At 49.2% G+C, this 27759-nt stretch overlaps 2 protein-coding genes across 14 annotated transcripts in view; one reads left to right on the top strand and one right to left on the bottom strand.

The window, feature by feature from the left end:
• The window catches only part of LOC137306776 (cyclin-dependent kinase 17-like), an 84446-nt gene extending 81352 nt beyond the window's left edge, over nt 1-3094 (bottom strand). For 5 of the 7 annotated variants that reach the window (XM_067976146.1, XM_067976145.1, XM_067976149.1 and 2 more), the window contains exon 1: nt 2851-3093. In XM_067976146.1, coding sequence (XP_067832247.1) covers nt 2851-2865 — 15 coding nt within the window. In that variant the 5' untranslated portion in view covers nt 2866-3093. Of the gene's footprint in view, nt 1-2850 lie in introns of all 7 variants that reach the window. The other 2 variants (XM_067976148.1, XM_067976151.1) reach the window with 1 other exon arrangement.
• Nucleotides 3095-12683: 9589 nt separating this feature from the next.
• LOC137306847 (catechol O-methyltransferase A-like) lies at nt 12684-25182 on the top strand. 7 transcript variants are annotated; one of them, XM_067976247.1, is made up of 5 exons: nt 12684-13287; nt 20190-20472; nt 23156-23349; nt 23929-24060; nt 24902-25182. In XM_067976247.1, exons 2-5 carry the CDS (start codon nt 20190-20192, stop codon nt 25079-25081), a joined length of 789 nt encoding a protein of 262 aa, XP_067832348.1. In that variant the 5' UTR covers nt 12684-13287; the 3' UTR covers nt 25082-25182. The 7 variants fall into 7 exon arrangements, with proteins under 7 accessions (XP_067832348.1, XP_067832352.1, XP_067832346.1 ...); XM_067976251.1 differs by lacking the exon at nt 12684-13287 and adding an exon at nt 19101-19120; XM_067976245.1 differs by lacking the exon at nt 12684-13287 and adding an exon at nt 19127-19225.
• The last annotated feature ends 2577 nt before the right edge of the window (nt 25183-27759 follow it).

The following is a 27759-nucleotide window of genomic DNA, read 5'->3' as shown; positions in this document are numbered from 1 at the left end:
TCTGAATGGATGAGCAAAGATGTGCTGAATGGCCTTCCTCTCCTTAGAGCAGAGAAAGTTAAGGAGAGATTTAATAGAGGTGCTCAAAATCATGAAGAGTTTTGATAGCGTAAAGAAGATTAAACTGTTTCCAGTGGCAGGAGGGTCGGTAACCAGAGGACACAGATTGAAGAGAATTGACAAAAGAGCCAGAGGGGGAGATGAGGAGAATTTTTTTTTTTTTAATGCAGTGAGTTGTTATGATCTGAAATTCGCTGCCTGAAAGGGTGGTGGAAGCAGATTCAATAATAACTTTCAAAAGTGAATTGGATAAATACTTGAAGGGGAGAAATTTGCAGGGCTATGGGGAAAGGGACTAATTGGATAGCTCTTTCAAAGAACCGGCACAGGCACGATGGGCCGAACGGCCTCCTTCTGTGCTGTATCATCCTATGGTTATCTATCTTGTGACAAAAGTGCAACTCAGAGCTATTTCATGGGACGGGAAGGGAAGGGTCCAAACTCCTTCTGTGCCTCCCTCCAATGACACATCTAAGTCCGTAAACTCATTGCGTGTGAAAATTGCAGGCAGGTTGGAACTCAATTACTCTACGCCATGGGGCTGCCCGTTAAACTATGCGGTTGCAACATGAAGCAGTAAAGTTTACAGCTGCCCATTCTGCTTTTCATTAGTCATCAGCACAAAGACTGAAACATGACACATCCATGTCTAACAACTGATTCGTTTCCTCCCTGTCTTCTCCACCACAAACACCCGGGGAGTGTAAAAGAGTGAGATTACAGTGCTCTTGCACCTTCTATTTCACGTACAAAAATTGTTAGCAAGAAGGTAGAAAACGTTTTATTAAAACAAAAAAAAATCAACAGATGGCTGTCCCTATATATAACTAGAGAATACAGCGTTTTGATCACACATTACCCATCCCACACAAACATGCACAATATTCTCCAACCAGGAGGGGCCACAAGCAACCTGCTCCCCATGCTTCTGCCGAGACACAATGAGAACAACCCAATTGACTCAGCGTCTCTCTCAAAGTTTCTTACCTCATGCCTCCTGTTTCTCCCCTCGCAGGTGATCAGGAGTCCAGCAAAAGCAAAGTTCAGGGAGTCCCAAATCCTTTAAATGTTACCAGCTCCGCGATACATTTCAACAGCAGCTTTTCCATGTGTGTAAGCTGGATACCAAACGCGAAACAGACCAGGTGGGGCTCACAGGTTCTGGTCCAGCCTGAGTTTAAACTCATCAAGCTCAAATTATTCTGAACCCCACCTAGACTTCCTCAAAAGATACCACACCCACAAACCTTCACTTCACACATCTAGAATCCTATGCTAGAGAACCTAAACCCAACCCCTGCCAAATGAACTCCAAAATACGCCCTGAATTGCTGCCATTGTTCCCTCCCCCCCTACAATTGGATATTCTACGATTGGTCCCACCTCCACCCCCAAGGGTGACACCCACATTCCTAAACAATCACCAGCTCTTTTTCTCTCGTTCACCTGTGTCATACAGGCTAAACAAAGGGGTTCATAGCATCCTTCAGGTCCTTTAGTGTCAATGCACCTGAGGACAAAAGAAAAATCACTGGCTGCTTGTGCTCATGGGGTGTGTGTGTGTGTGTTTTCCCCACCCAATCTCTTTCCTTCCCGCCCCCACCCCCCCAAATTACCTTATGTAACCAGCAAAGGACAGCACTCCACCAAGACTGATAGAACAAACACTGTGCAAAGCCGACAACTGTACCAGCACAGAGGTGGGACACAGGGTTGATTCACTGGCCAGGTTGAGCTTCAAACACAGACTAATGCACAAAGGCTCAATGCAAAGGAGGGAGGGGGGACAGCAATGCATTTCAGAGTCCCAGCTACACCTCGGATTGTACCAGTCATCAAGAACTCAAATTCTAAAGCAGCCTCTGAATCCCCAGCTAGCTTGGCTGCACCTTACACTTGGCTGAGGAGGCCCAAGGTCTCCCTGAATAAAGTACTCTCTTCCTCCTCCCCACTCGCCTTGCTTTCAAACAAGAAATCCACACAATAAGATGACAATAATCCTATCACCACCCAGTGCAATCTTAAAACTTAAATTCCAAAGAATTTAGAATTTTAAAAAAAAGTAGATTTCAGAACACCAACACAAACTTTGATCCTGCAGATTAATGTTTCCTTTTAAAGAGAAAGCTGCTTGTTACAGGAACTAAGGCCTACCTCTTCCCAAATTCAGCACCGAGAACCCTTTTTAAAAAAATATATAAAAAGGAGCACTGCTTTCACAAAGTGCTTTGACGGAAGAAAATTTAATGCAAACAGAGGGGGGAGAGAAAGAGAGAGAGAGAGAAAAAAAAGAGGGAGAAGGAGGGACAGAAAGAGATCAGAAAACACCACACATCATTCCCATCAATTTGCTGCATTTTAAATGTAAATTATATTGTGCATTTATAAACAGGGGAGAATCCCCCAACCCCTTAAAGCCAGCACTGGAGGTTTTAGGGGGAAAAAAACTCCAAAAATGACACTGCATTTGAACTTAATCCAAAAAAAAGCTCCAAATAGATCAAACTCTGACAGCTGTAAAATAGCCACTCTTTTTTTTAAGAAAAAGTAACAAAATATAAAGCCAGCCCCTCCCCTTTAAGAGCCCTCCGCGCTTGCGCACTGCAGCGTCAGGGCTACTATGTCAACAATGAAGAGCCTTTAAGTACAGCTGCCTTGTACACACACACATATACATACATATATATATATATCTATCTACACACAGACGAAAAAATTCCTCAGCATGGGAGTATTTCCAGCAAATTTTTAACAGATTAGTACAAAACATGGGAATAACCTGGTTGTTACCTGTAAAAAGACCATGGGTTGAGAGCCCTTATTGCTCCTGAGGTTTGTGAGTGGGGGAAGGGGGGCGGGGAGGGGGGTTGCTTGTCAGTGTATCTCCCAGTAATCCCCCGACATTGTTACACCATCTCCCAGAGAGAGAGAGAGAGGCTGACACACTCCACACTCCCTCTCTCCACAATCTCCAAACAGCTGCAAGGAGGGGAGCCTCAGCAAGCAACTCATCCCATCCCAAGGAGCAGAGAGATTGGAGATAGGGGAGGAGGGGAGGGGGGTGCTGGACAGAGACTCAACTCCCAGAACACCATCCCAGACCTTATAGCAACAAGTGCGATGCAGCACGTGAATTAAAACTCTTAATGCATCGTTCTGAGGCTGTGCGATTGGTTTGTACAGTCCCACACCAGTTCAATCATTTATTACAAAAAAACAACATCCTCCCCCCTTTCATTAGGTTGGTTCAGTCCAGATTCCATTGAACAGCTGCGGACTGGGACTATACCACTGTCGATCTCGGAAAAGGGGAGGGAGGTCTACATGAATTGCAATTTTTTTTTTTTAGTTTCCAGCATTAAAAACCACCCTCACGACGATAAGTTTTGACTTGCATTTACGTATTTTCACTTACAAGTAAAGTGCTGCTAAAAAAAAAACCACAAATGGCTTCGGAAGAATGAAGTCGCGTTTTACGGCAATGCTAAACCCCTGGTTCCCAGGTCTTGGTTGCGCTGAGATGCCATCAAACCTTCCTTTTCCGTCGCTGCGCAGGCGCGGGCGCGCTGCCCGCTGGGAATTGTAGTTCTCTGCCCGGGGGGGGCACGGAGCAGGGTTGGGGGAGGGAAATGAGACAAAGGAGAGACTACAAATCCCAGGGTGCACCACGGGCCAGAGCCCCCGCTTCGCCCGCAGCTTGCTGATTGACACAAGGCACAATCCATAAAAGCAGGGATGAGGTCACTGCAGCTCGTTCAGAATCACAGGAGGCGGCCGCTCGGCCCTTCGCGCCTGTGCCGGCCCTTTGAAAGAAACTGGCCGATTTAGTCCCACACCCCAGCAACCCTGCAAAATACGTCCAGTGCTTTTTGAAAGTTCCAATGCCCTTTCAGGTAGTGCGATCCACATCTGGACAACCCTGTGTTGTGAAAAAAATTTCCCCTCTAATTCTTTTGCCAATTATTTTAAATCTATGACCTCTGGTTACCGACCCACTTGCCAGAGGAAATAGTTTCTCCCTTTTGAAAGTTCAAAACTGTACTCCTCTATACCCAAGTCCAGGTGATTTATCTCTACTGACTATCCGAATACTGACCCCTGGGGACCCCACTGCATACTTCTCTCCAGTCAGAAAAACATCCGTTCACTCTGCCTCCTAGCTCTCAGCCAATTATGCACCTAAGATACCACAGTCCCTTTTATCCCATATGCTTTTATTTTCCGAATAAGTCTACAATGTGGTAGTTTATCAAATTCTTAAAAGAAAAGGGAAAAATCTTAAAAGGGAGGTTAAACCCGCACCGGATTAAGGCAAATTAAACCCAGAAATGGAAGCTAATTCTGTGCTTGCAAGCCACAATTTACTGAGAACATCACATCATCCACTCTGATGCCATGTTTTTTGTTTATATTAGCATCAGCAATCAGGGGGTCTTATTTGGGGTAGAAGGGTTGCTGCCTTTTGCCAAAGGATTGGTATGTGGGGTGGGTAAAGATTATAGCTTATGTGCTGATGTTTTGCCAGTCATGAAAATCAATTTAAAGGCTTAGCACGCTTAATAATTAATGCCTGCACGTCATAAGGACAGACATGTTAAAAGAAAACAAGACTTTTGGTGTTCACGTTAAAATTTAGAAAGTTCCAGACAGTCTCCTCAAAATTCGGACTGTCCTGTTCAAAACTGGACAGGGTAATGGCTTAATTTGGGATAGGGGGTACAGGAGAGGGAGAAATAGCAAGACAGACCGCAAAATCATCGATACGAGCAGAGCTGCGTTTAGTTTGACTACATAATAGTCACCGCACTTCAAAAAGTAAATTCATTGTCAAGTGTTTTGACATGTTTGGAGCTGATCGGGTGCTATATAAATGCAAATATTTATTACACTTAGACAGATTACAAACCCACCAATCAAACAGAGCTGGGTTTAGTTTACACTATACAGCGAGACAGGGAACAGGTCAATTTTTCCCCCTTTCTAGATCAGGGTATCTCATCAAAACTCTGGAGTTGGGGTGAATCGGACACCGGCTGAGCCCATACAGCTACTAACCATGCAACAAGAGCCCCTGCTTGTTGTTACTTCCTTCTGCTAACATAACTTGTACATTAAGAGCTATCACCTCCTGCAGTCTTCATTTTGAAACATTTACCTGCCTACAAGTAGGTTGAACGCAGTTGTTCAGTCTCTGGGTTGTACTGGCGTTTGTAAAGTGCCCTCACTTCACTCCCTTGATTGGTGATGCTGTTGGCCCTTTCTTGATTGAATTACAGTGTTCTACCTGCAAGATATGACGTTTCCCACTATCAGACAAGATTAAGTTACACCATACACTTGTGAATCAGTTTCATTATTCTTCCACTCCATCACTTTCTGCATTTACCTCCCTCCATCTTTTAATACTAAGATTTTCTACCCACCCCTCCAAAGGTCCTGACTTTTACCAGAGTACAATTTCCAACACCACCCCTCCTCTCACATACCTCACCCAAATAACCATGTGTGAACCTGGACAGTGAGTGTCGGCAGGATATGGGGGGGGAGGGGGTCACCGCTGACCGGATCCTATCCTCGCCTGATGTCCACACACAAGCACTTTTCAGCAGAAGTCACTGGATGGCGATCAGGAGCAGATAATGTAACTTTTCCTTTGGATGCTGACTGACTTGCTGTATGTTTACAGCGATTTTTGTTTTTGAGTCATCAATTTATTTGTTTTAGGAAAAAGTACAGCGCGGTGACAGAACACTGAAACTACATCATAAACTATTTTCTTTAATGGCATCAAGCAAATACACTGACGCAGGCAAGTATAAAAACCCTAGAAAAATCTGACAAGTATAGATTTTGGTAGCGATGTAAAGTACTAGATCAACAAATCTATTCGATAAATTACATGCAAGGCCGCTGGTTTTCACTGAAAAATGGGCAACTTCATGAACACAATCCCCAAAACACTGTCTCATGTAACAGAAGCTGAATGTGACAAATTCAGTCAGGGTAAGCTAGTGACCCTGATTATAAGGTCCAGTGTTTCAAGCCTCAGTGTTTTAGGTACTTGACTAATGCAGTGCATTGGAGTAATTGCTCTTAGCAAGCATGTTACGCCACAGTGTGGCAGGAGATGGAAGCTCCCTTGGAGAACTTCCCACAGAATCAATTAAAAACAAACAGCCTGGCTGTGAGGGGGAACGACAGCAAATGGAAATGACGAGCATCCCTGGAGGGTTAGATGATTCAAAGGCCAAATAAATCCAGGTTGCTCTCAGACTTCTGTTACAGCAGCACAGACGGAGGCAGGTGCACAGCTGTTTTGTTCAAATTCAGAAACCTAGGTAAGACGGATAAAGCCCAGGGATACAGGATATCAATGGTCAAAGTGGAGACGAGATAAATTAGGAAGCAGTGCTTGGTTAGTGCTAGGGTAGCCAGCATGGCAACCAGTTTCGGATTCACAAAAGGTCGGAGCTCTAGGTGATGCTAAGCTTAAATTTTCAAAGTTCATAGGTCGTAGATCAGAGGGCTGATGTAGGTTGCTTGGGGGGGGGGCGGTCCAGAGATCTCATATATTAGAAAATACCTTGCCCGTCTTTTATTGTGTTAGGGAACCTGAAAATAAATTTAAATTAAAAGCAAATCGCTCCATGAATGCTCAGCAAGTTTATACCGTGACTAACAAACTTACTGGACAAGATGCTCAAACTGGAGGTTGAATTAGAAGGTTGGTTCTTTCACAGTTAATACTTTTGTTAATATTGGTGTCATAGTGCAGACAACGCTGAAACTGTATCATCAAGAATGACGAACTAGAAAAATAAATGAAACAAAAAGAGTTTTGTTTTCTGCACAATTAAGCTGAGAATGTACGGGTGAAAAGTTTATGCAGATAAAGTGAACTTGACAGTTACAATTTCTTCATGTCTCAACTAGCTGAATTGTCTCTTTTAAAAAAAACAATGTATTTGCTTGCTAATGCTAGTCAGGCTGCCTTAAGTGATGTTCAATTGTAGTAGCTTAAGATATTAAAATTTGAACAACTTTCACCTAAAGGAAGTTTTTAAAAGAAGAAAGGAGATCTTATAGGCTTTAATAGCATAATGAAGATTTTGGGAGGGCCTGAGAGAAAAATAAGTGGGAAGACCGTCAGGAATGAAAGCCGAATCTGTGTATTATTGAAACTAACTCAACTGCTCAATATTGCTGCTAATCTGTGATTAAGTGAAAGGGATCATCATTTTTACAATTGAAAATAAAAATTAGGGACTTAACCTGAAATGCTACTTTGAACTCTGATACATATGCGCTAAAGGGTTTGAAATTGAATCTTAATACTGTAATACTATGTTAAATCCACCTAATGATGTGATAATGTGAGATATTGATTTTGTTGATTTATGGTGAGGATTGGTTATTTTACCAATACTGAACTTTACTATCGCTAGTAACCATAGGATTACTGATGTAGTTAAGTGAGGTTATTGTTAGTGAGTAAACTGAGTGTTGTGTCAAGTTCCTGAGGTCATCCAAGAGTTAATATTAAATGCTTTACTCTTGCATTATACATGTGTTTAATGGGAGTGTTTGATGGGACAGTGTAGAGGGAGCTTTACTCTGTATCTATCCCTGTACCTGCCCTGGGAGTGTTTGATGGGACAGTGCAGAGGGAGCTTTACTCTGTATCTAACCCTGTACCTGCCCTGGGAGTGTTTGATGGGACAGTGTAGAGGGAGCTTTACTCTGTATCTATCCCTGTACCTGCCCTGGGAGTGTTTGATGGGACAGTGTAGAGGGAGCTTTACTCTGTATCTAACCCTGTACCTGCCCTGGGAGTGTTTGATGGGACAGTGTCGAGGGAGCTTTACTCTGTATCTAACCCTGTACCTGCCCTGGGAGTGTTTGATGGGACAGCAGATCACTTAAAATTAAAAGTGTTCCATTTCCCTGCTCTTATATTTCTTACCTTGATGAGTAGAAAAATAAGTTTTAAAAATAAATGTAAGAAAGCTAAACGGAACCTTGCTCACTGTTAAATGAAGGAAGTGATATTGTTGCACACAATTAGCAGCCTAGAGATGGCACAGTACAGTTAGAACACTTAATTTTCACCTCTGGGAACTGTGTTGGAATCCATCCCAGATTGATGGGATGAAAGTCAGCCTCTCACAGTTATATACCTCTTAAGTGAACGCAAAAAAAAATCCTAAACCAGTTCCTAGTGAAAGCGTCGCCACAGCATGAACATCCCATAACTATCAGCTTCACTGAGAAAGACCGCAAGGAAGTCTGAGGTGTGACATTTCTATTCGTGCAGTCAGGAAGATCACATGATTAATATATAGATAGATAGAATATATATATATATATATATATAAAGATGGGGAAAGCATCCGGCGGCCCTCTTACTTGCTTTACCCTAAAGGGAAAACCTTACAGTTCATCACATCATCCAACCTCTACTTAAATAATTACATAGAATTACATAGAATGTACAGCACAGAAACAGGCCATTCGGCCTTACTGGTCCATGCATGTGTTTATGCTCCACACGAGCTTCCTCCCACCTCTCTTCATCTCATCCTATCAGCATATCCATCTATTCCTTTCTCCCTCATGTGTTTATCCAGCTTCCCCTTAAATGCATCTCTGTTATTCACCTCAACTACTCCTTGCAGTAGCGAGTTCCACATTCTCACCACTCTCTGGGTAAAGAAGTTTCTCCTGAATTCCCTATTGCATTTATTAGTGACTATCTTATATTTATGGCCCCTAGTTTTGGTCTCCCCCACAAGTGGAAACAGATTCTCTCTATCTACCCTATCAAACCCCCTTCATAATCTTAAGGACCTCTATCAGGTCATCCCTCAGCCTTCTCTTTTCTAGAGAAAAGAGCCCCAGCCTATTCAACTTTTCGTGATAGTTATAACCTCTCAGTTCTGGTATCATCCTAGTGAATCTTTTTTGTAATAAATGTTTTCACCTCCACTATCCTGCCTGGAAGCTCAATGTATGTTTTGATCACCTCTGTGCCATGAAATTCTTCCTGATCAATCCCAGATTTGCCTTTCACCAGTTTGAACCTGTGCACCCTTGTCCTACTGTCACAGCTTACCATGAAGTGGTGTTCTGGATTTACCTGTTCTATATACTCTAGTTTAATATATCTTATGGACATCTATTAGGCCCCCCTCTCAGCTTTAAAGGCTTTTGATGTGTGAGATTTCTTCAATGTCGCTCAATTCCCCCATTGCCTTCAGAGTGGGAATGTTTCCGCTGTTAGAACATATAAAAGCACAGAATGAGAAAACTGTATTTTGCCCATTAAACCCAGTCCTTCCACAGACCGTACAGGCATGGATTCTACCCCACCCTTAGGGATGGGCAATAAATGCCTGCCTCGCCAGTGACGCCCACATCCCATGAACGAATAAAAAAAAACCTGTTTAATGCCCCGGGGAAAAGTTCTGTATGAATATTCTCTGATCCCTAAGCGCAATGCAGCAAAGCTTCAGAATATTCAACCATGCTCACAGTTCCATCAATCAACTATGGCCTCTGGCCTGCACAGACAATACCATGCCTCCACCCCATGCACAAGACAGGGATTAAGACACGGTTATAATAGCTTTTCTTCTGTACGTAACTTACATTACGCCTGAGCTGGTAGAAAGTTTGTGTTGTTACAATTTAAGGACCATCTGCTACCATTGCAATGTGCAGATCCTTTACAACAACCATTTTACATCGTTTGCCCGGAGTTGTATTGCTGTAGTAACAACTCTGTGCCATATGTATTATAAAATGAAAACAGCAGGTCCATCACTATCTGTAAAGACAAAAAACAGGTTCGTGTTTTGGGTTTCGACCGTATCAGTGACAAGGCATGACGAAGGCTGGGAACAGGTGGCCATTCAGCCCCTCAAGCCTATTCCGCCATTCAATTAGATCATGGCTGATCTGTACCTCGACTCCATTTATCTACTTTTGATCTAAATCCCGTGATACCCTATCTATCTATCTCAGTCCTGAAAGCTCCAATTGACCCCCAGCAGACACAGCTTTTTGGGGAAGAGAGTTCCAGATTTCCACTCCCCTTTGTGTGTAAAAATGCTTCCTGATTTTGCTCCTGAATGACCTGGCTCTAATTTTAAGGTTATTTTCCCTTGTTCTGGATTCCCCCACCAGAGGAAATAGTTTCTTTCGATCTACCCTATCGAATCCTTTTAACATTTTAAACTCCTCGATTAGATCTCCTGGAACAATGACCTGCCTTTTCTCTTTCACATGCTGGAAACATGCTGTTCTTTTTTTAGAATTTCTGCCATGGGTAGTAAGCTCTGGAAAGAGGAGATCACCCCCTCGTCTGGCAGAGACCTGGTATTGCTCCACTCGCACAACATTTTTCCCATGATGTAGAGATGCCGGTGATGGACTGGGGTGGACAAATGTAAGGACTTGCACAACACCAGGTTATAGTCTATAACCTGGTGTTGTGCAAGTCCTTACAACATTTTTCAGTTCTGCTCTGTCAGATGACTTCTACTGAACGCAACCAGAGCAGTATTCCCATACTACGGGCAGTCCCTCCCATAGCCAGTTCTCTGGCTTTTCCCCTCACCCCTTTTGACACAGTGACAGCGGCTTCCACCAAAAATCACTCTGAATGTGTCAGCTTGCCTCAGAGGCTGCACTCTCGCCTCAGAGGCAGAAGGTTGTGGGTTCAAGTCCCACTTCAGAGACTTGAGCACAAATCAGGGCTGATACATCCGGTCCAGTAGTGAAGGAGTGCCGCGCTGTCGGAGGGGCCGCGCTGAGGGAGCGCCGCGCTGTCGGAGGGGCTGCGCTGTGGGAGGGGCCGCGCTGTCGGAGGGGCCGCGCTGTCGGAGGGGCCGCGCTGTCGGAGGGGCCGCGCTGTCGGAGGGGCCGCGCTGTCGGAGGGGCCGCGCTGTCGGAGGGGCCGCGCTGTCGGAGGGGACTTTAAACCAAGGCCCCGTCTGCCCTCTCAAGTGGATATAAAAGATCCTACGGCATTATTTCGAGGAAGAGCAGGGGAATTCTCCCCGGGGTCCTGGGGCCAATATTTATCCCTCAACCAACATCACTAAAAACAGATGATCTGGTCATTATCACATTGCTGTTTGTGGGATCTTGCTGTGCGCAAATTGGCTGCTCCGTTTCCTTCATTATAACAGTGGCCACACTTCAAAAATACTTAATTGGCTGTAAAGCGCTTTGGGACATCCTGAGGTCACGAAAGGCGCTAAAGAAATGCAAGTCCTTTCATTCTTTGCAGACCCATTAAATCCAAACAGGACAAACCAGTGAGGAGGAAATGTACAAGCACAAATCGAACTGAATTGCCTGGGGTTCGTGCAATGGAAATAGCCCACGGGCTGTAGTACGGACAATCCCTGGCTTAATGGATTCCAGAGTCAAATCAGCACCGGGCCTGACCCCAGAGCAATGCTGGCATTTTCACATCAATATGCACCTGAAACACAGTCCAAAATGGCAGTATAACTGCAGTCTTTGATTTCGTGCTATACATCAGGTAGACATCCCAGAACTTTTGCATGTTATACAAAAATCTTCCAGCTAACAGGAACAATATCCATAAAGGGCTAATACCTTAAGGGGAAATTAAAAAAGCACATTTGGCAAATCTTTCCTCTATAGATGCCAAAGCACAAAACTACATGGTGTGAAACACATCATCACATTCATCATGGCACGACAATGCTTTAGTAGTAAGTGGCCCACGCCCAGTGTGGTACTGAGCTCCACGGACCAGGAAGGTTGCAGGTACCATTCCCACTCTGGGCTGAGTTAGCTGGTCTCAGCCACGGCGGGCGAGAGGGATTAATTCTACAATAGTCTCAGGGAGCTATGCTTTCCTGCTCCTTATCACAGTCCAGTGATCCCTGCTGGAAAAGTGTGGGTGTGTGGGGTGGGGGGGGAAGCAAGGACAGAATCAGGCTCTGCTGTGATGGCCTCCATGGCCGAATATCCGTCTGATACCAACCGTCACAACTGGTTACTCCGATCAGGTACTGGAAGGCAGCCAGCATCTGTGCCACCCCATATCCCAGAGCCAGTGCCCTAAAGGGGAGTAAATTTGGAGTGGGGATAAAAAAGAGTGCGGCCAGTTGATGAAGACTGTGCTGAAGATTAAGGCATGTTATCTTCACCATCCTCCATTTTCTGTGGTAAAATATCTTCTTACATTTGTTATTTCCTGTACTTTTCTTCCACTGCTTCCAAGTAAGCTGCTTTAGTGCTCTAGGAAAAGCCTTTCGTTCCTCCTCCCCAATCTTCTGTCGCCATCTCAAAATGGCGACCGGTTCGGTTGGTCCCGACGGCACGCGCCTCGTTGGGGGGGGGGGGGGAGAGGAGGGGGAAAAAGGCGCCAACTCCAAGAGCCCGCCCCCTTTCCGCAATACCAAACTCCCATTGGTCCGCACGCCCTAAAACCTCATCGGGAGGAAAGCGCCCGCCCACCCGACCGTGATGGACAGGCGGCTGCTTCGTCCCATTGGACAGGGCGGGCACAGAGCGGCGCTGCCGATTGGTCACTGCTTCTGTCCATCACAGACGGACGGGCTGAGGCGGTCCGCCATTTGCATGGAGCTGAGAGGAAGGACCAACTAGTTTCATCCCTTTCATGGGTGTTTTTCCCCCCCTCCTCCTCCCAGATCCATTGCATGCTCTCAATGGAAGGAGCTAGTTGCCTTTCCCTGTACTCCTCACAGCATTGATAAAGCGCCTTTAACAGCCCAAGGATCTTCATCAAAATGGACGCCAAGCCAAAGGAAGGTGACCTGGAGTTGCTCAAAGAAGTGGGCTTTAAGGAGCTTCTTAAAGGAGGAGAGATAGGAGGCTCTTCGAAAATTACAGAATGAGTCAGTCAGACAAAATAAGCCAGTGGCCGGAACAATGGAATTCGATGCAGACTGTGTGTAAAGGAAGGAAAAATGAGCAAAGCATGTGCCCCATGTCTGGTGCCGAAATAGCAAAGGACGAGGTGAAAAGAGACCCAAGAGCCTTAGTGGACTGAATGCTCAACGTGTCCGACCAATGCACAGCAGCAATCAACAAATTCACTGGGGTGGTGAACATCCATAGTCAAAGCAGTACAACAATGATCGAACTGTACAATGCTGTATTCAGACCCCACCTTGAATATGGTGTCCAATTCTGACATTTAAGCGCTGGAGGTAGCGCGAAGAGGTATGAGGCTGATCAATAATAACAACAACTTGCATTTATATAGCGCCTTCAACTTCCCAGTCGTAAAACTTCCCAAAGCGCTTCACAGGAGCGATTATCAAACAAAAATTTGACACCGAGCCACATAAGGAGATATTAGGACAGGTGACCAAAAGCTTGGTCAAAGAGTTGGTTTTAAGAAGGGTCTTAAAGGAGGAGAGAGAGGTAGAGATGTTTAGGGAGGGAATTCCAGAGTTTAGGGCCGAGGCAGCTGAAGGCACGGCCGCCAATGGTGGAGAGATGGAAATCGGGGCATGCACAAGAGGCCAGAATTGGAGGAGCGCACAGATCTCGGAGAGTTCCTGAGTTTTGGGAACAGACAGGAGAAAACCTTGCTTTTCAGCCTTGAAAGGAGGTCTCTGAGAGGTGATTGAATAGAGGGATATAAGATAGAAAACAGTATGAGAAAAGGTAAATCCGGAATAGTTAAATAGCGTGCGTAGGACAAGAGGATACTGGTTCCCTTGAGATGAGGTGTTTTCCCTTTTGAACTCTTTTCACCTCCAGAGAATGAAGCAGATTGTACCATTACAGTAACTGCCTGGTATTATCCTCCTTACCTATCTTAGCCATGAAAAGCTCCTTGTACTGCCTAATCCCAACAACAGACATCTGTCTCCTCAAATTGCAGACTCGCTGTGTGGTAGGGGTTTTTGTTTGTCTGCGTGTGTAGTGAATGTTCATTTGTGACGAACCTTTTATCTAATGCATCAGTTGTACAGAGCCCTGGTCAGACCCCATTTATAGTGCTGCGTTCAGTTCTGGGCACCGCCTCTCAGGAAGGTTATATTGGCCATGGAGTGGGTGCAGCACAGGTTCACCAGAATGATACTGGAGCTTAGAAGGTTAATTTATGAGGACAGGTTGTGTGGACTAGACTTGTATTCCCTTGAGTATAGATGGTTGAGGGGTGATCCTATCAAGGTGCTTAAAATGTTAAAAGGATTCGATAGGGTAGTTACGGAGAAACTAATGCCTCTGGTGGGGGGGAATCAAAAACAAGGGGGCACAATAAAATTAGAGCCAGGCTGTTCAGGAGTGAAACCAGGAAGCAGTTTTTCACACAAAGGGGAGTGGAAATCTGGAACTCTCACCCCAAAAAGCTGTGTCTGCTGGGGGTCAGTTGGAGCTTTCAAGACTGATTTTTGTTGGGTAAAGGTATCAAGGGCAATGGAGCAAGGGCGGGCAAATGGAGTCGAGTTAAAGATCAGCCATGATCAAATTGAATGGCAGAGCAGGCTTGGCGGGCTGAATGGCTTCCTCCGAACAGGCTGAATTGCCTTCTGTTCCTGTGTAACAGGCTTGAGGGGCTGAATGGCCCCCTCCGAACAGGCTTGAGGGGCTGAATGGCCTCCTGTTGCTGTGTAAAGGTTCAAGGGGCTGAATGGCCTCCTGTTCCTGTGCAACAGGCTCGAGGGGCTGAATGGCCTCGTACTGCTCCTATGATGGAAGCTTGGACCGCGGTGGCCTACAGCTCAGTACCACACTGGGCGATGGATCTAATGGCTGAGCAATAATGGTAAGTTCTCGAATGTCCTTCCCTGGAGCAAGGAACAGTGCCGAACAATTCCTGTGACATTTACAAATAGTTAAAAGAAATTGCTTTCTCTGGCAGGGCCATTAATATTCATGCTGGATATTTCTCGATACAAGCTGTCCGTGAATCTATCTTTCTTTGATGTGTTATCTCTGACGAAGTGGGAAATTCGTCAGTGTGAACCTTTTCATTATTCAGGATTCATTTCCTGTGTTTTTTTAAACTCAAAATGATTCCTAAGCTATTTGTTTGACGGTGTCCTCAGCAGCGAGGCAGAAACACAGCATTGCATCATGTCACAACTGATTTAACATCAGTAGAGATACAGTCAGTAACACAGGGCGCTGGAGGGAGGGGTTATTGAGTGATAGTGTGAGGGAGAGGGATTAACATCAATAGAGATACAGTCAGTAACACAGGGCGCTGGGGGAGAGGGGTTACTGAGTGACAGTGTGAGGGAGAGGGATTAACATCAGTAGAGATACAGTCAGTAACACAGGGCGCTGGGGGGAGAGGGGTTACTGAGAGACAGTGTGAGGGAGAGGGAATAACATCAGTAGAGATACAGTCAGTAACACAGCGCTGGGGGAGAGGGGTTACTGAGTGACAGTGTGAGGGAGAGGGATTAACATCAGTAGAGATACAGTCAGTAACACAGGACGCTGGGGGGAGAGGGGTTACTGAGAGACAGTGTGAGGGAGAGGGATTAACATCAGTAGAGATACAGTCAGTAACACAGGGCGCTGGGGGAGAGGGGTTACTGAGAGACAGTGTGAGGGAGAGGGATTAACATCAATAGAGATACAGTCAGTAACACAGGGCGCTGGGGGAGAGGGGTTACTGAGTGACAGTGTGAGGGAGAGGGATTAACATCAGTAGAGATACAGTCAGTAACACAGGGCGCTGGGGGGAGAGGGGTTACTGAGAGACAGTGTGAGGGAGAGGGAATAACATCAGTAGAGATACAGTCAGTAACACAGGGCGCTGGGGGAGAGGGGTTACTGAGAGACAGTGTGAGGGAGAGGGATTAACATCAGTAGAGATACAGTCAGTAACACAGGGCGCTGGGGGAGAGGGGTTACTGAGAGACAGTGTGAGGGAGAGGGATTAACATCAGTAGAGATACAGTCAGTAACACAGGGCGCTGGGGGAGAGGGGTTACTGAGTGACAGTGTGAGGGAGAGGGATTAACATCAGTAGAGATACAGTCAGTAACACAGGGCGCTGGGGGAGAGGGGTTACTGAGTGACAGTGTGAGGGAGCAAGATGAACATCATCGAAAGGTTACAACACGGAAGGAGGCCATTCGGCCCATCGAGTCCGCGCTGGCTCTATGCAAGAGCAACCCAGCTAGTCGCAATCTCCCGCTCGATCCCCGTAGCCCTGCAAATGTTTTACTTTTCAAGTACTTATCCAGTTCCCTTTTGAAGGCCATGATTGAATCTGCCTCCACCACCCCCTCGGGCAGTGCATTCCAGATCCTAACCACTCGCTGCGTAAAAGAAAGTTTTTCCTCATGTCACCTTTGGTTCTTTTGCCAATCACCTTAAATCTATGTCCTCTGGTTCTTGACCCTTCCGCCAATGGGAACAGTTTCTCTCCACTTTGTCTAGACTCGTCATGATTTTGAATACCTCTATCAAATCTCTTCGCAACCTTCTCTGTTCCAAGGAGAACAACCCCAGCTTCTCCAGTCTATCCATGTAACTAAAGTCCCTCATCCCTGGAATCATTCTAGTAAATCTCTTCTGCACCCTCCCTAAGGCCTTCACATCTTTCCTAAAGTGCGGTGCCTAGAACTGGACACAATACTCCTGTATTGGCTGAACCAATTTTTTATAAAGGTTCATCTTGACTTTTGAACTCTATGCCTCTATTTATAAAGCCCAGGATCCCGTCTGCTTTTTTAACCGCTTTCTCAACCTGCCCTGTCACCTTCAACGATTTGTGTACATATACCCCCAGATCTCTCTGTTCCTGTACCCCCTTTTAGAATTGTGCCCTCTAGTTTATTCTGCCTCTCCTCGTTCTTCCTACCGAAATGGATCATATCGCATTTTTCTGCGTTAAATTTCATCTGCCACGTGTCTGCCCATGCCACCAGCCTGTCGATATCCTCTTGAAGTCTATCACTATCCTCCTCATTGTTCACTACACTTCCAAGTTTCATGTCATCTGCAAATTTTGAAATTGTGCCCAGTACACCCAAGTCCAAGTCATTAATGTATATCAAGAAAAGCAGTGGTCCCAGCACCGACCCCTGGGGAGCACCACTGTACACCTCCCTCCAGTCCGAAAAACAACCGTTCACCACTACTCTGTGTTTCGTGTCACTTAGCCAATTCTATATCCATGTTGCTACTGCCCCCTTTATTCCATGGCCGCAATCTTGATGATCAGCCTACCATGCGGTACGTTATCAAACGCCTTTTGAAAGCCCATATACACCACATCAACTGCTTTTGCCCTCATCTACCTTCTGACACCTCATCAAAAAATTCTATCAAGTTAGTTAATGAGTAGAGATACAGTCAGTAACACAAGGCGCTGGAGGGAGGGGTTACTGAGTGACAGTGTGAGGGAGAGGGATTAACATCAGTAGAGATACAGTCAGTAACACAGGGCGCTGGGGGAGAGGGGTTACTGAGTGACAGTGTGAGGGAGAGGGATTAACATCAGTAGAGATACAGTCAGTAACACAAGGCGCTGGAGGGAGGGGTTACTGAGAGACAGTGTGAGGGAGAGGGATTAACATCAGTAGAGATACAGTCAGTAACACAAGGCGCTGGAGGGAGGGGTTACTGAGAGACAGTGTGAGGGAGAGGGATTAACATCAGTAGAGATACAGTCAGTAACACAGGGCGCTGGAGGGAGAGGGGTTACTGAGAGACAGTGTGAGGGAGAGGGATTAACATCAGTAGAGATACAGTCAGTAACACAGGGCGCTGGGGGGAGAGGGGTTACTGAGAGACAGTGTGAGGGAGAGGGATTAACATCAGTAGAGATACAGTCAGTAACACAGGGCACTGGGGGGAGAGGGGTTACTGAGTGACAGTGTGAGGGAGAGGGATTAACATCAGTAGAGATACAGTCAGTAACACAGGGCGCTGGGGGGAGAGGGGTTACTGAGTGACAGTGTGAGGGAGAGGGATTAACATCAGTAGACATACAGTCAGTAACACAGGGCGCTGGGGGAGAGGGGTTACTGAGAGACAGTGTGAGGGAGGGGGATTAACATCAGTAGAGATACAGTCAGTAACACAGGGCGCTGGGGGGAGAGGGGTTACTGAGTGACAGTGTGAGGGAGGGGGATTAACATCAGTGGAGATACAGTCAGTAACACAGGGCGCTGGGGGAGAGGGGTTACTGAGTGACAGTGTGAGGGAGAGGGATTAACATCAGTAGAGATACAGTCAGTAACACAGGGCGCTGGGGGGAGAGGGGTTACTGAGTGACAGTGTGAGGGAGAGGGATTAACATCAGTAGAGATACAGTCAGTAACACAGGGCGCTGGGGGGAGAGGGGTTACTGAGAGACAGTGTGAGGGAGAGGGATTAACATCAGTAGAGATACAGTCAGTAACACAGGGCGCTGGGGGAGAGGGGTTACTGAGTGACAGTGTGAGGGAGAGGGATTAACATCAGTAGAGATACAGTCAGTAACACAGGGCGCTGGGGGAGAGGGGTTACTGAGTGACAGTGTGAGGGAGAGGGATTAACATCAGTAGAGATACAGTCAGTAACACAGGGCGCTGGGGGAGAGGGGTTACTGAGTGACAGTGTGAGGGAGAGGGATTAACATCAGTAGAGATACAGTCAGTAACACAGGGCGCTGGGGGAGAGGGGTTACTGAGTGACAGTGTGAGGGAGAGAGATTAACATCAGTAGAGATACAGTCAGTAACACAGGGCGCTGGGGGGAGAGGGGTTACTGAGTGACAGTGTGAGGGAGAGGGATTAACATCAGTAGAGATACAGTCAGTAACACAGGGTGCTGGGGGGAGAGGGGTTACTGAGTGACAGTGTGAGGGTCCTGCTCTTGATCACTGTGCAGTGATTTCTGTTGGAATGTGTGTGTGAGAGAGAGTGTGTGTGTGTGAACGGTGAGGATGAGATCTGGTTCAGTTGCGATACACGTACACTTTGCACCGATGCTCCCTGCATAATGATCAGAAACAGGAACACTGGCTGATTGTTCCCCCCCCCCCCCACTCTGTCTCTTCCTTCCCTTACACCAGAATCACCGGGGCCAACTGCAGGTCCTCCAAGTTAATGATGTACTAATTCTCTTCATAACTGAACCTCCCACTTGCTCATAATTCATGTTGTTGGCGACAGTTTTCATGCAGCCGTCGGTGGAAGTGGTATGATGACGCGTATAATCTCTGCCGTTTTAACTGCTTGTGCTTAACTTCAATTGGCTGCTAGCTTTTGAAAAGCTCTGGTGGCTGTGAGCTGGTCTGCGAGAGAGAGGTTCAAATCTGAACAAGCACTCGATAACTGGGATTTAGAAATTGTTAAGCCAAGCTCTTCCTTCAAAGGACAGCTGAAAGGGAAAATTCATTTGGAAGTAAAGGGCCAGAATCTGACAACCTTTCTTTTTATTTCTATTTGTAAAACATGAATTGAGAGTTTGTTTAATGCTAGCTAGAGTCAGGTTGCACTCAAAAGGCGAGGGAGATTGAGAAACTTGAGAAACTGGCTTCTGACCTTTGTGCTTTCAGGAATTTTTTTTTACTGAAGAAAGAACTTGCATTTCAGGACGTCCTGAAGCGTTTTACAGCCAGTGAAGTACTTCTGAAGTGTTGTAATGTAGTCACTGTTGTAATGTTGTAATGTAGGAAATGCGGCAGCCAATTTGCGCACAATTTGGTTGAGGGAAAAATATTCTTCCACTAGTGGCTGTGCGATCTTTACATCCACCTGAGAGGGAAGATGGGGTCTCGGTTTAATGTCTCATCCGAAAGGCAGCACCTCCAACAGTGCAGCGCTCCCTCAGTACTGCCCCTCCATTTCTGGCCTCTTGCGCATCCCCGATTCCCATCGCTCCACCATTGGCGGCCGTGCCCTCAGCTGCCTCGGCTCTAAGCTCTGGAATTCCCTCCCTAAACCTCTCCGCCTCTCTCTCATCCTTTAAGACTCCTTAAAAACTTACCTCTTTAACCAAGCTTCTGATCACCTGTCCTAATATTTCCTTATGTGGCTCGGTGTCAATTATTGACTGATTTACGCTCCTGTGCAGTGCCTTGGGATGTTTTTACTATGTTAAAGGTGCTGGGTAAATGCAAGTTGTATTAACTGCGAATTCGTTTATTAATTCAATTACAGATGATGTTCGTTCTGTATGCAGCAACTGCGACCGTCATCATCTATCTACTTGTCTTTAAGCTGATTCCATTCTTGGCCCAGGGCAACAGGTGGCTGGTTCTCCTGTGGCACGACTGGATCTACCTGCATCTGCGCGACTGGCTGACCCGCAGCTCCCAGCCGGAGCGGATGCTGAAGTACGTCCGAGAGATGGCGACCCGCGGTGACCCACAGAGCGTGGTGGACACCATCGACAGATTCTGCAACAGCGTCGAGTGGGCCATGAACATCGGTGATGAAAAGGGTAAGGTGACAACAACAAGCAGTTTGCATTTATACAGTGCCTTTAACGCTGGCGATCGGGAGAGACCGGGGCTTGGTGTGGGTGGGGGGTGCTCAGAGCCCGGCAATCGGGAGGGAGGGAGGGAAAGATCAGGGCTTGGCGGGGGAGGGTCGATCGCCCCCGATCGTCAGATGGCAGGCCAAAGGTTTGTTTGAGGGGCAGGGTGTGGGGGGGAGGGAGAGCACGTCTCCCGGTCCACGAGGAGTGCTCGAGAAAGCACTTACCTGCTGGAACCGGCTGCTCCTGCCTCCATTTTGCTGCTGGGTTTCCCGTGCCCTGAGAAACCTGATAGGCAACCGTTAAATTTAAAGCAGCCACTGTGGGAGCCTGATTTTAATATGATAATGAAGTGCCCCGCCTCTCAAAGACGCGACACAGGCACGCCGCGCATCGTACAAAACAGCGGCGGACGAGGACGCGGCATGTTGCTGACGCGTTCCCTGATTTATCACTTTTAACCCGTTTTCCCACCTGTCGGTGAGTGTTAATATCGACCCCTACGTGTCTCTTTCAGTCTGTCTTACTCACGCTCTCTGCATATTAAACACAAAGGGATTCAGTTAATCACTCATCTCATTTTTGAAATGACCAAGAGCTGGTGCGCCATTGAGCCGCTGAGGAACTCGAACGTCTCACATTAAGGGCGCTCAGTGACCGTCTGTCCAGTGCAAGCATGTTTATCCAAAGGGGGCACATTCCAATCCCACATCTCAATGTGTAACTAAAGCTTATTCAAACATTGCAGCCGCTTCAAGGCTGTTTCACCACAAGCAGAGGCGCAGCCGTGCGTAAGAGAAGTCGGGAGGGACTACGGCACTGAGCGGTCCCTGTGATTTGGGGAGGGGGGAGGTGCCAGAAGCTTCTCCGAGTCGGGGTGGTCCGTGATTCCATCTTTTTTTTAAGGGAGCTGTAACTCGCGCTAAAAAAATGTTGTCCCCCTTTCATCCACCCCTTTCCCAGTGGTTGAACCGCCTGGAAATAATGTTTATAACATAATAAATAGAAAGGAAAGAAATAACTTGCTTTTATACAGTTCCTTTCACCACCTCAGGACACCCAAAAGTGCTTTACAGCCAATGAAGTACTTTTTGAAGTGTAGTCACTGTTGAAACGCGGAAGATAATTTGCACACGGCAAGATCCCACAAACAGCAATGAGTTAATGACCTTTTTTTTTTAGTGATGTTGATTGAGGGATAAATATTGGCTCAGGACACCGGGGAGAACTCCCCCTGCTCTTCATCCAGTAGTGGCTGGGAAATGTTATGTTCATCTGAGAGGATAGACGGGGTCTCGGTTTGATGTTTCATCCAACAAACACCACCTCTGCCAGTGGAGCGCTCCCTCAGTACTGCCCCTCCGATGGGGCAGCGCTCCCTCAGTACTGCCCCTCCGACGGGGCGGCGCTCCCTCAGTACCGCCCCTCCGACGGTGCGGCGCTCCCTCAGTACCGCCCCTCCGACGGTGCGGCGCTCCCTCAGTACCGCCCCTCCGACAGTGTGGCGCTCCCTCAGTACTGACCCTCCGACAGTGCGGCGCTCCCTCAGTGCTGACCCTCCGACAGTGCGGCGCTCCCTCAGTACTGACCCTCCGACAGTGCGGCGCTCCCTCAGTACTGACCCTCCGACAGTGCGGCGCTCCCTCAGTACTGCCCCTCCGACAGTGCGACGCTCCCTCAGTACTGCCCCTCCGACGGGGCGGCGCTCCCTCAGTACTGCCCCTCCGTCGGGGCGGCGCTCCCTCAGTACCGCCCCTCCGACGGGGCGGCGCTCCCTCAGTACCGCCCCTCCGACGGTGCGGCGCTCCCTCAGTACCGCCCCTCCGACGGTGCGGCGCTCCCTCAGTACCGCCCCTCCGACGGTGCGGCGCTCCCTCAGTACCGCCCCTCCGACGGTGCGGCGCTCCCTCAGTACCGCCCCTCCGACGGTGCGGCGCTCCCTCAGTACCGCCCCTCCGACGGTGCGGCGCTCCCTCAGTACCGCCCCTCCGACGGTGCGGCGCTCCCTCAGTACCGCCCCTCCGACGGTGCGGCGCTCCCTCAGTACCGCCCCTCCGACGGTGCGGCGCTCCCTCAGTACCGCCCCTCCGACGGTGCGGCGCCCCCTGAGTACCGCCCCTCCGACGGTGCGGCGCTCCCTCAGTACCGCCCCTCCGACGGTGCGGCGCTCCCTCAGTACCGCCCCTCCGACGGTGCGGCGCTCCCTCAGTACCGCCCCTCCGACGGTGCGGCGCTCCCTCAGTACCGCCCCTCCGACGGTGCGGCGCTCCCTCAGTACCGCCCCTCCGACGGTGCGGCGCTCCCTCAGTACCGCCCCTCCGACGGTGCGGCGCCCCCTGAGTACCGCCCCTCCGACGGTGCGGCGCTCCCTCAGTACCGCCCCTCCAACGGGGCGGCGCCCCCTCAGTACTGCACTGGGAGTGTTTGCCTGGATTATGTGCTCGAATCTCTGGAGTGGTAGCTTGAACCCACAACTTGCTGACTCAGAGACGACAGTACTACCCACTGAGCCACAGCTGCCACCTTGTGTATTATATGTAACAGCACCAGTGTAATTGTAAAACAGCACTTCCTCCTGCTTATTGTGAGCACCCTCCTGAGGTATCGTGCTCGGCTTTTAAAAAGTGTTATTACAATTTCCTTCAAGGTTTGTTCCTGGATCAGACCGTGTTGGATGTGAACCCCGGGAACGTGTTGGAATTAGGCACGTACTGCGGCTACTCCGCCGTGCGCATCGCCAGGCTCCTCCGGCCTGGGGCTCGTCTTTACACTGTGGAGTTTAACGCCGACACCGCCAAGGTAGCGAAGGAGATTATCGCCCACGCTGGGGTGGAAGATAAGGTAAGAAGACAGGCTTTGCACCTCAACAACAACTCATGTCTATACAGCACCTTTAACATAGTGAAAACGTCCCAAGGCGCTTCACAGGAGGGTTATCAGACACCGAGCCACATAAAGAGATATTAGGACAGGTGACCAAAAGCCTGGTCAAAGAAATTGGTTTTAAGGTGTGTCTTAAAGGATGAGAGAGAGGCGGAGAGGTTTAGGGAGGGAATTTCAGAGCTTAGGGCCGAGGCAGCCGAGGCACGGCCGCCAATGGTGGAGCGACGGAAATCGGGGGATGGACAAGAGGCCAGAATTGGAGGAGCGCAGAGATCTGGGAGGGTCGTAGGGGCTGGAGGAGGTTACAGAGATAGGGAGGGGGGGCGAGTGCACGGACATCATGCGAGACGAAAATTTAGCAAAGATATGACGCCAGTGCAGTCCAATAGTCTGAGGACTCTCACAAGCACCTGTAGAACTGTAGCTCAGTGAGTGTCAATGCCTTCGGAATGGTGGGTGGAAGAAAATAAAAAATAATCTCCCTTCACCCCCGCCCCTGCAAAAATTGGTCAGTAATTTATCCCGTTTACATTGCAGGTGGAGCTTTTGGTGGGGTCGTCCTGGGACCTGATTCCGGAGCTCAGGAAAAAGTTTGACGTTGAGAAACTGGATTTTGTCTTCCTGGATCACTGGAAGGATAGCTATGTACCTGACACCAAACTCCTCGAGGTAACAGCAAGCATCTCCCTCTTAAAGGGAAAGAATAGGGTAGTCATGGCTCAGTGGGAGTCACTCTCACCTCCGACTTAGAAGATCATGGGTTCAAGCCCCACTCCAGGGATTTGAGCAGATAATCCAGGCCCACTATCCCAGTGCAGTACTGAGGGAGCGCCGCACTGTCGGAGGGGCAGCGCTGAGGGAGCGCCGCACTGTCGGAGGGGCAGCGCTGAGGGAGCGCCGCACTGTCGGAGGTGCTGTTTTTCGGTTGAGACGTTAAACCGAGGCCCCGTCTGCCCCTCTCAGGTGGATGTAAAAGATCCCACGGCCTCTATTTTGAAGAAGAGCAGGAGGGAGTTCTCCCCGGTGTCCTGGGGCCAATATTTATCTCTCAACCAACATCACTAAAAATAGATTATCTGGTCATTATCTCATCGCTGTTTGTGGGATCTTGCTGTGAGCAAATTGGCTGCTGCGTTTCCTACATTACATCAGTGACCACACTTCAAAAAAGTACTTCATTGTCTGTCAAGCGTTTTTGGGACATCCTGAGGTGCTGAAAGGCGCTGCAGAAATGCAAGTTCCTTCTTTTCTTCGAACTGAGTTGATGGTTTATTCCTAACCAGCAATTTAGATGCTTTCGGCGGTAGGTTTCCTGAGGCATGACCTCCACCTAAATGGCTTCTGAAATCCTCAGCTGCGTGAGTGTGAGGGAGGCCGCCTTTCACTGTGTGCCCACCCACGTTGCAGACCAGTCTCAGCGCCTTCGGGGGAGAGAGAGGGGAAAAATCTTCCTGGTTAATAAAATCGATGTTCCTCATTTCTTTAACCTCCCACCCCTCCCACACTGCAGACGTGCGACCTGCTTCGAAAAGGGACGGTCCTCCTGGCCGACAACGTGATTTGCCCGGGGGCCCCCGATTACCTGGAGTATGTCCGGCAGGACCCCCGGTACCGGAGCGAATACCACCCAGCCCACCTGGAGTACACCCGGGTCGAGGACGGTCTGGAGAAGTCAGTTTACCTGGGCTAACAGACTCTTTGGATCAGGCGAGGGTGAAGAGACCACATTGCCGGCTTGCTGCTAAGCTCTGCTGTGATCACGACCCACTTTATATAAAGAAATGCAAAGAATGCAATGTCCAGATTTTTTTTTAGCCAAATTTCTCCGTCCTCTCTCCTAAAGGCATTGATTGTTCCTGGGGTACAGTTCAACGGTTCAGCCATGGCTCAGTGGGTAGCACTCTTACCCTGACTCGGAACGTCATGGGTACGAGCCCCACTCCATCGGCTGGAGTACCTAATCCAGGCTAACACTCCCAGTGCAGTGCTGACAGAGCACTCCACTGTCGGAGGGTCAGTACTGACAGAGCACTCCACTGTCGGAGGGTCAGTACTGACAGAGCACTCCACTGTCGGAGGGGCAGTACTGAAGGAGCGCCACGCTGTCGGAGGGGCAGTGCCGAGGGGGCGCCACGCTGTCAGAGGGGCAGTGCTGAGGGGGCGCCACGCTGTCGGAGGGTCAGTACTGAGGGAGCGCCGCACTGTCGGAGGGTCAGTACTGAGGGAGCGCCGCACTGTCGGAGGGTCAGTACTGAGGGAGCGCCGCACTGTCGGAGGGTCAGTACTGAGGGAGCGCCGCACTGTCGGAGGGTCAGTACTGAGGGAGCGCCGCACTGTCGGAGGGTCAGTACTGAGGGAGCGCCGCACTGTCGGAGGGTCAGTACTGAGGGAGCGCCGCACTGTCGGAGGGTCAGTACTGAGGGAGCGCCGCACTGTCGGAGGGTCAGTACTGAGGGAGCGCCGCACTGTCGGAGGGTCAGTACTGAGGGAGCGCCGCACTGTCGGAGGGTCAGTACTGAGGGAGCGCCGCACTGTCGGAGGGTCAGTACTGAGGGAGCGCCGCACTGTCGGAGGGTCAGTACTGAGGGAGCGCCGCACTGTCGGAGGGTCAGTACTGAGGGAGCGCCGCACTGTCGGAGGGTCAGTACTGAGGGAGCGCCGCACTGTCGGAGGGTCAGTACTGAGGGAGCGCCGCACTGTCGGAGGGTCAGGACTGAGGGAGCGCCGCACTGTCGGAGGGTCAGTACTGAGGGAGCGCCGCACTGTCGGAGGGTCAGTACTGAGGGAGCGCCGCACTGTCGGAGGGTCAGTCCTGAGGGAGCGCCGCACTGTCGGAGGGTCAGTACTGAGGGAGCGCCGCACTGTCGGAGGGTCAGTACTGAGGGAGCGCCGCGCCGTCGGAGGGTCAGTGCTGAGGGAGCGCCGCGCCGTCGGAGGGTCAGTGCTGAGGGAGCGCCGCGCCGTCGGAGGGAGTGCTGAGGGAGCGCCGCGCCGTCGGAGGGTCAGTGCTGAGGGAGCGCCGCACTGTCGGAGGGTCAGTACTGAGGGAGCGCCGCACTGTCGGAGGGTCAGTACTGAGGGAGCGCCGCACTGTCGGAGGGTCAGTACTGAGGGAGCGCCGCACTGTCGGAGGGTCAGTACTGAGGGAGCGCCGCACTGTCGGAGGGTCAGTACTGAGGGGGGGGGGGGGGGGGGGGGGGGGGGGGGGGGGGGGGGAGTGCCGCACTGTCGGAGGGTCAGTACTGAGGGAGTGCTGCACTGAGGGAGCACCGCACTGTCGGAGGGTCAGTACTGAGGGAGCGCCGCACTGTCGGAGGGTCAGTACTGAGGGAGCGCCGCACTGTCGGAGGGTCAGTACTGAGGGAGCGCCGCGCCGTCGGAGGGTCGGTACTGAGGGAGCGCCGCACTGTCGGAGGTGCCGTCTTTCGGATGAGACGTTAAACCGAGGCCCCGTCTGCCCCTCTCAGGTGGATGTAAAAGATCCCACGGCCACTATTGGAAGAAGAGCAGGTGGGAGTTCTCCCCGGGGTCCTGGGGCCAATATTTATCCTTCTACCAACATCACTAAAAACAGATTAAGTGGTCGTTATCTCATTGCTATTTGTGGGATCTTGCTATGCGCAGATTGGCTGCCGCGTTTCCTACATTACAACAGTGACCACACTGCAAATGTACTTCACTGACTGTGAAGCGCTTTGGGATATCCTGAGGTCGTGATAGGCACTGTCGGACTCCAAACCTTTCTTTCTTAACAGGTGCTGGGGACCTAATTTCCAGGTACCCCATGTGTGAGCCTGGACAATGAATGCCGCCTGGCTATTTGACCACAGTGAACATCGCAAGCTTCCTCACCTGGTATCCACACACGTATGTAAACGCACCTTCCAGCAGGAGTCACTGGACAGCGTGGGTGATTTTGAAATTTAAAAAAAAATTTCTTTCTGGGGATGTGGGCTCGGCTGGCAAGGCTGCGTTTATCGGCCACCCCTCGTTGCCCTGAGAACGCGGTGGTGGGCCGCCTTCTTGAACCGCTGGTCGCGGTTTGATACAACTGAGTGGCCCTTCAGAAGGGAGTTAAGAGTCAGCCACGTTGGTGTGGGGTCTGGACTCACATACAGGCCAGACCGGGTAAGGACGGCAGGTTTCCTTCCCTAAAGGACATTTATTGAACCAGTTGGGTTTTTACGACAATCCGATCACAATTTACTGAGACCAACGTTTTATTTCCAGATTTTATGAACTGAATTTTAAATTGTCGCACTGCCTTGGTGGGATTTGAACTCGAGTCCTCTGGAATTAGTCCAGGCCTCCGGATTACTGGTCCAGTAACATAATCACTACACTACTGTACCCTTAAAGCTGAAGGTT

This window comes from Heptranchias perlo, chromosome 45, assembly GCF_035084215.1.
Source record: "Heptranchias perlo isolate sHepPer1 chromosome 45, sHepPer1.hap1, whole genome shotgun sequence".
NCBI lineage: Eukaryota > Metazoa > Chordata > Chondrichthyes > Hexanchiformes > Hexanchidae > Heptranchias > Heptranchias perlo.
This window is presented reverse-complemented; position numbering and strand designations above follow the sequence as displayed.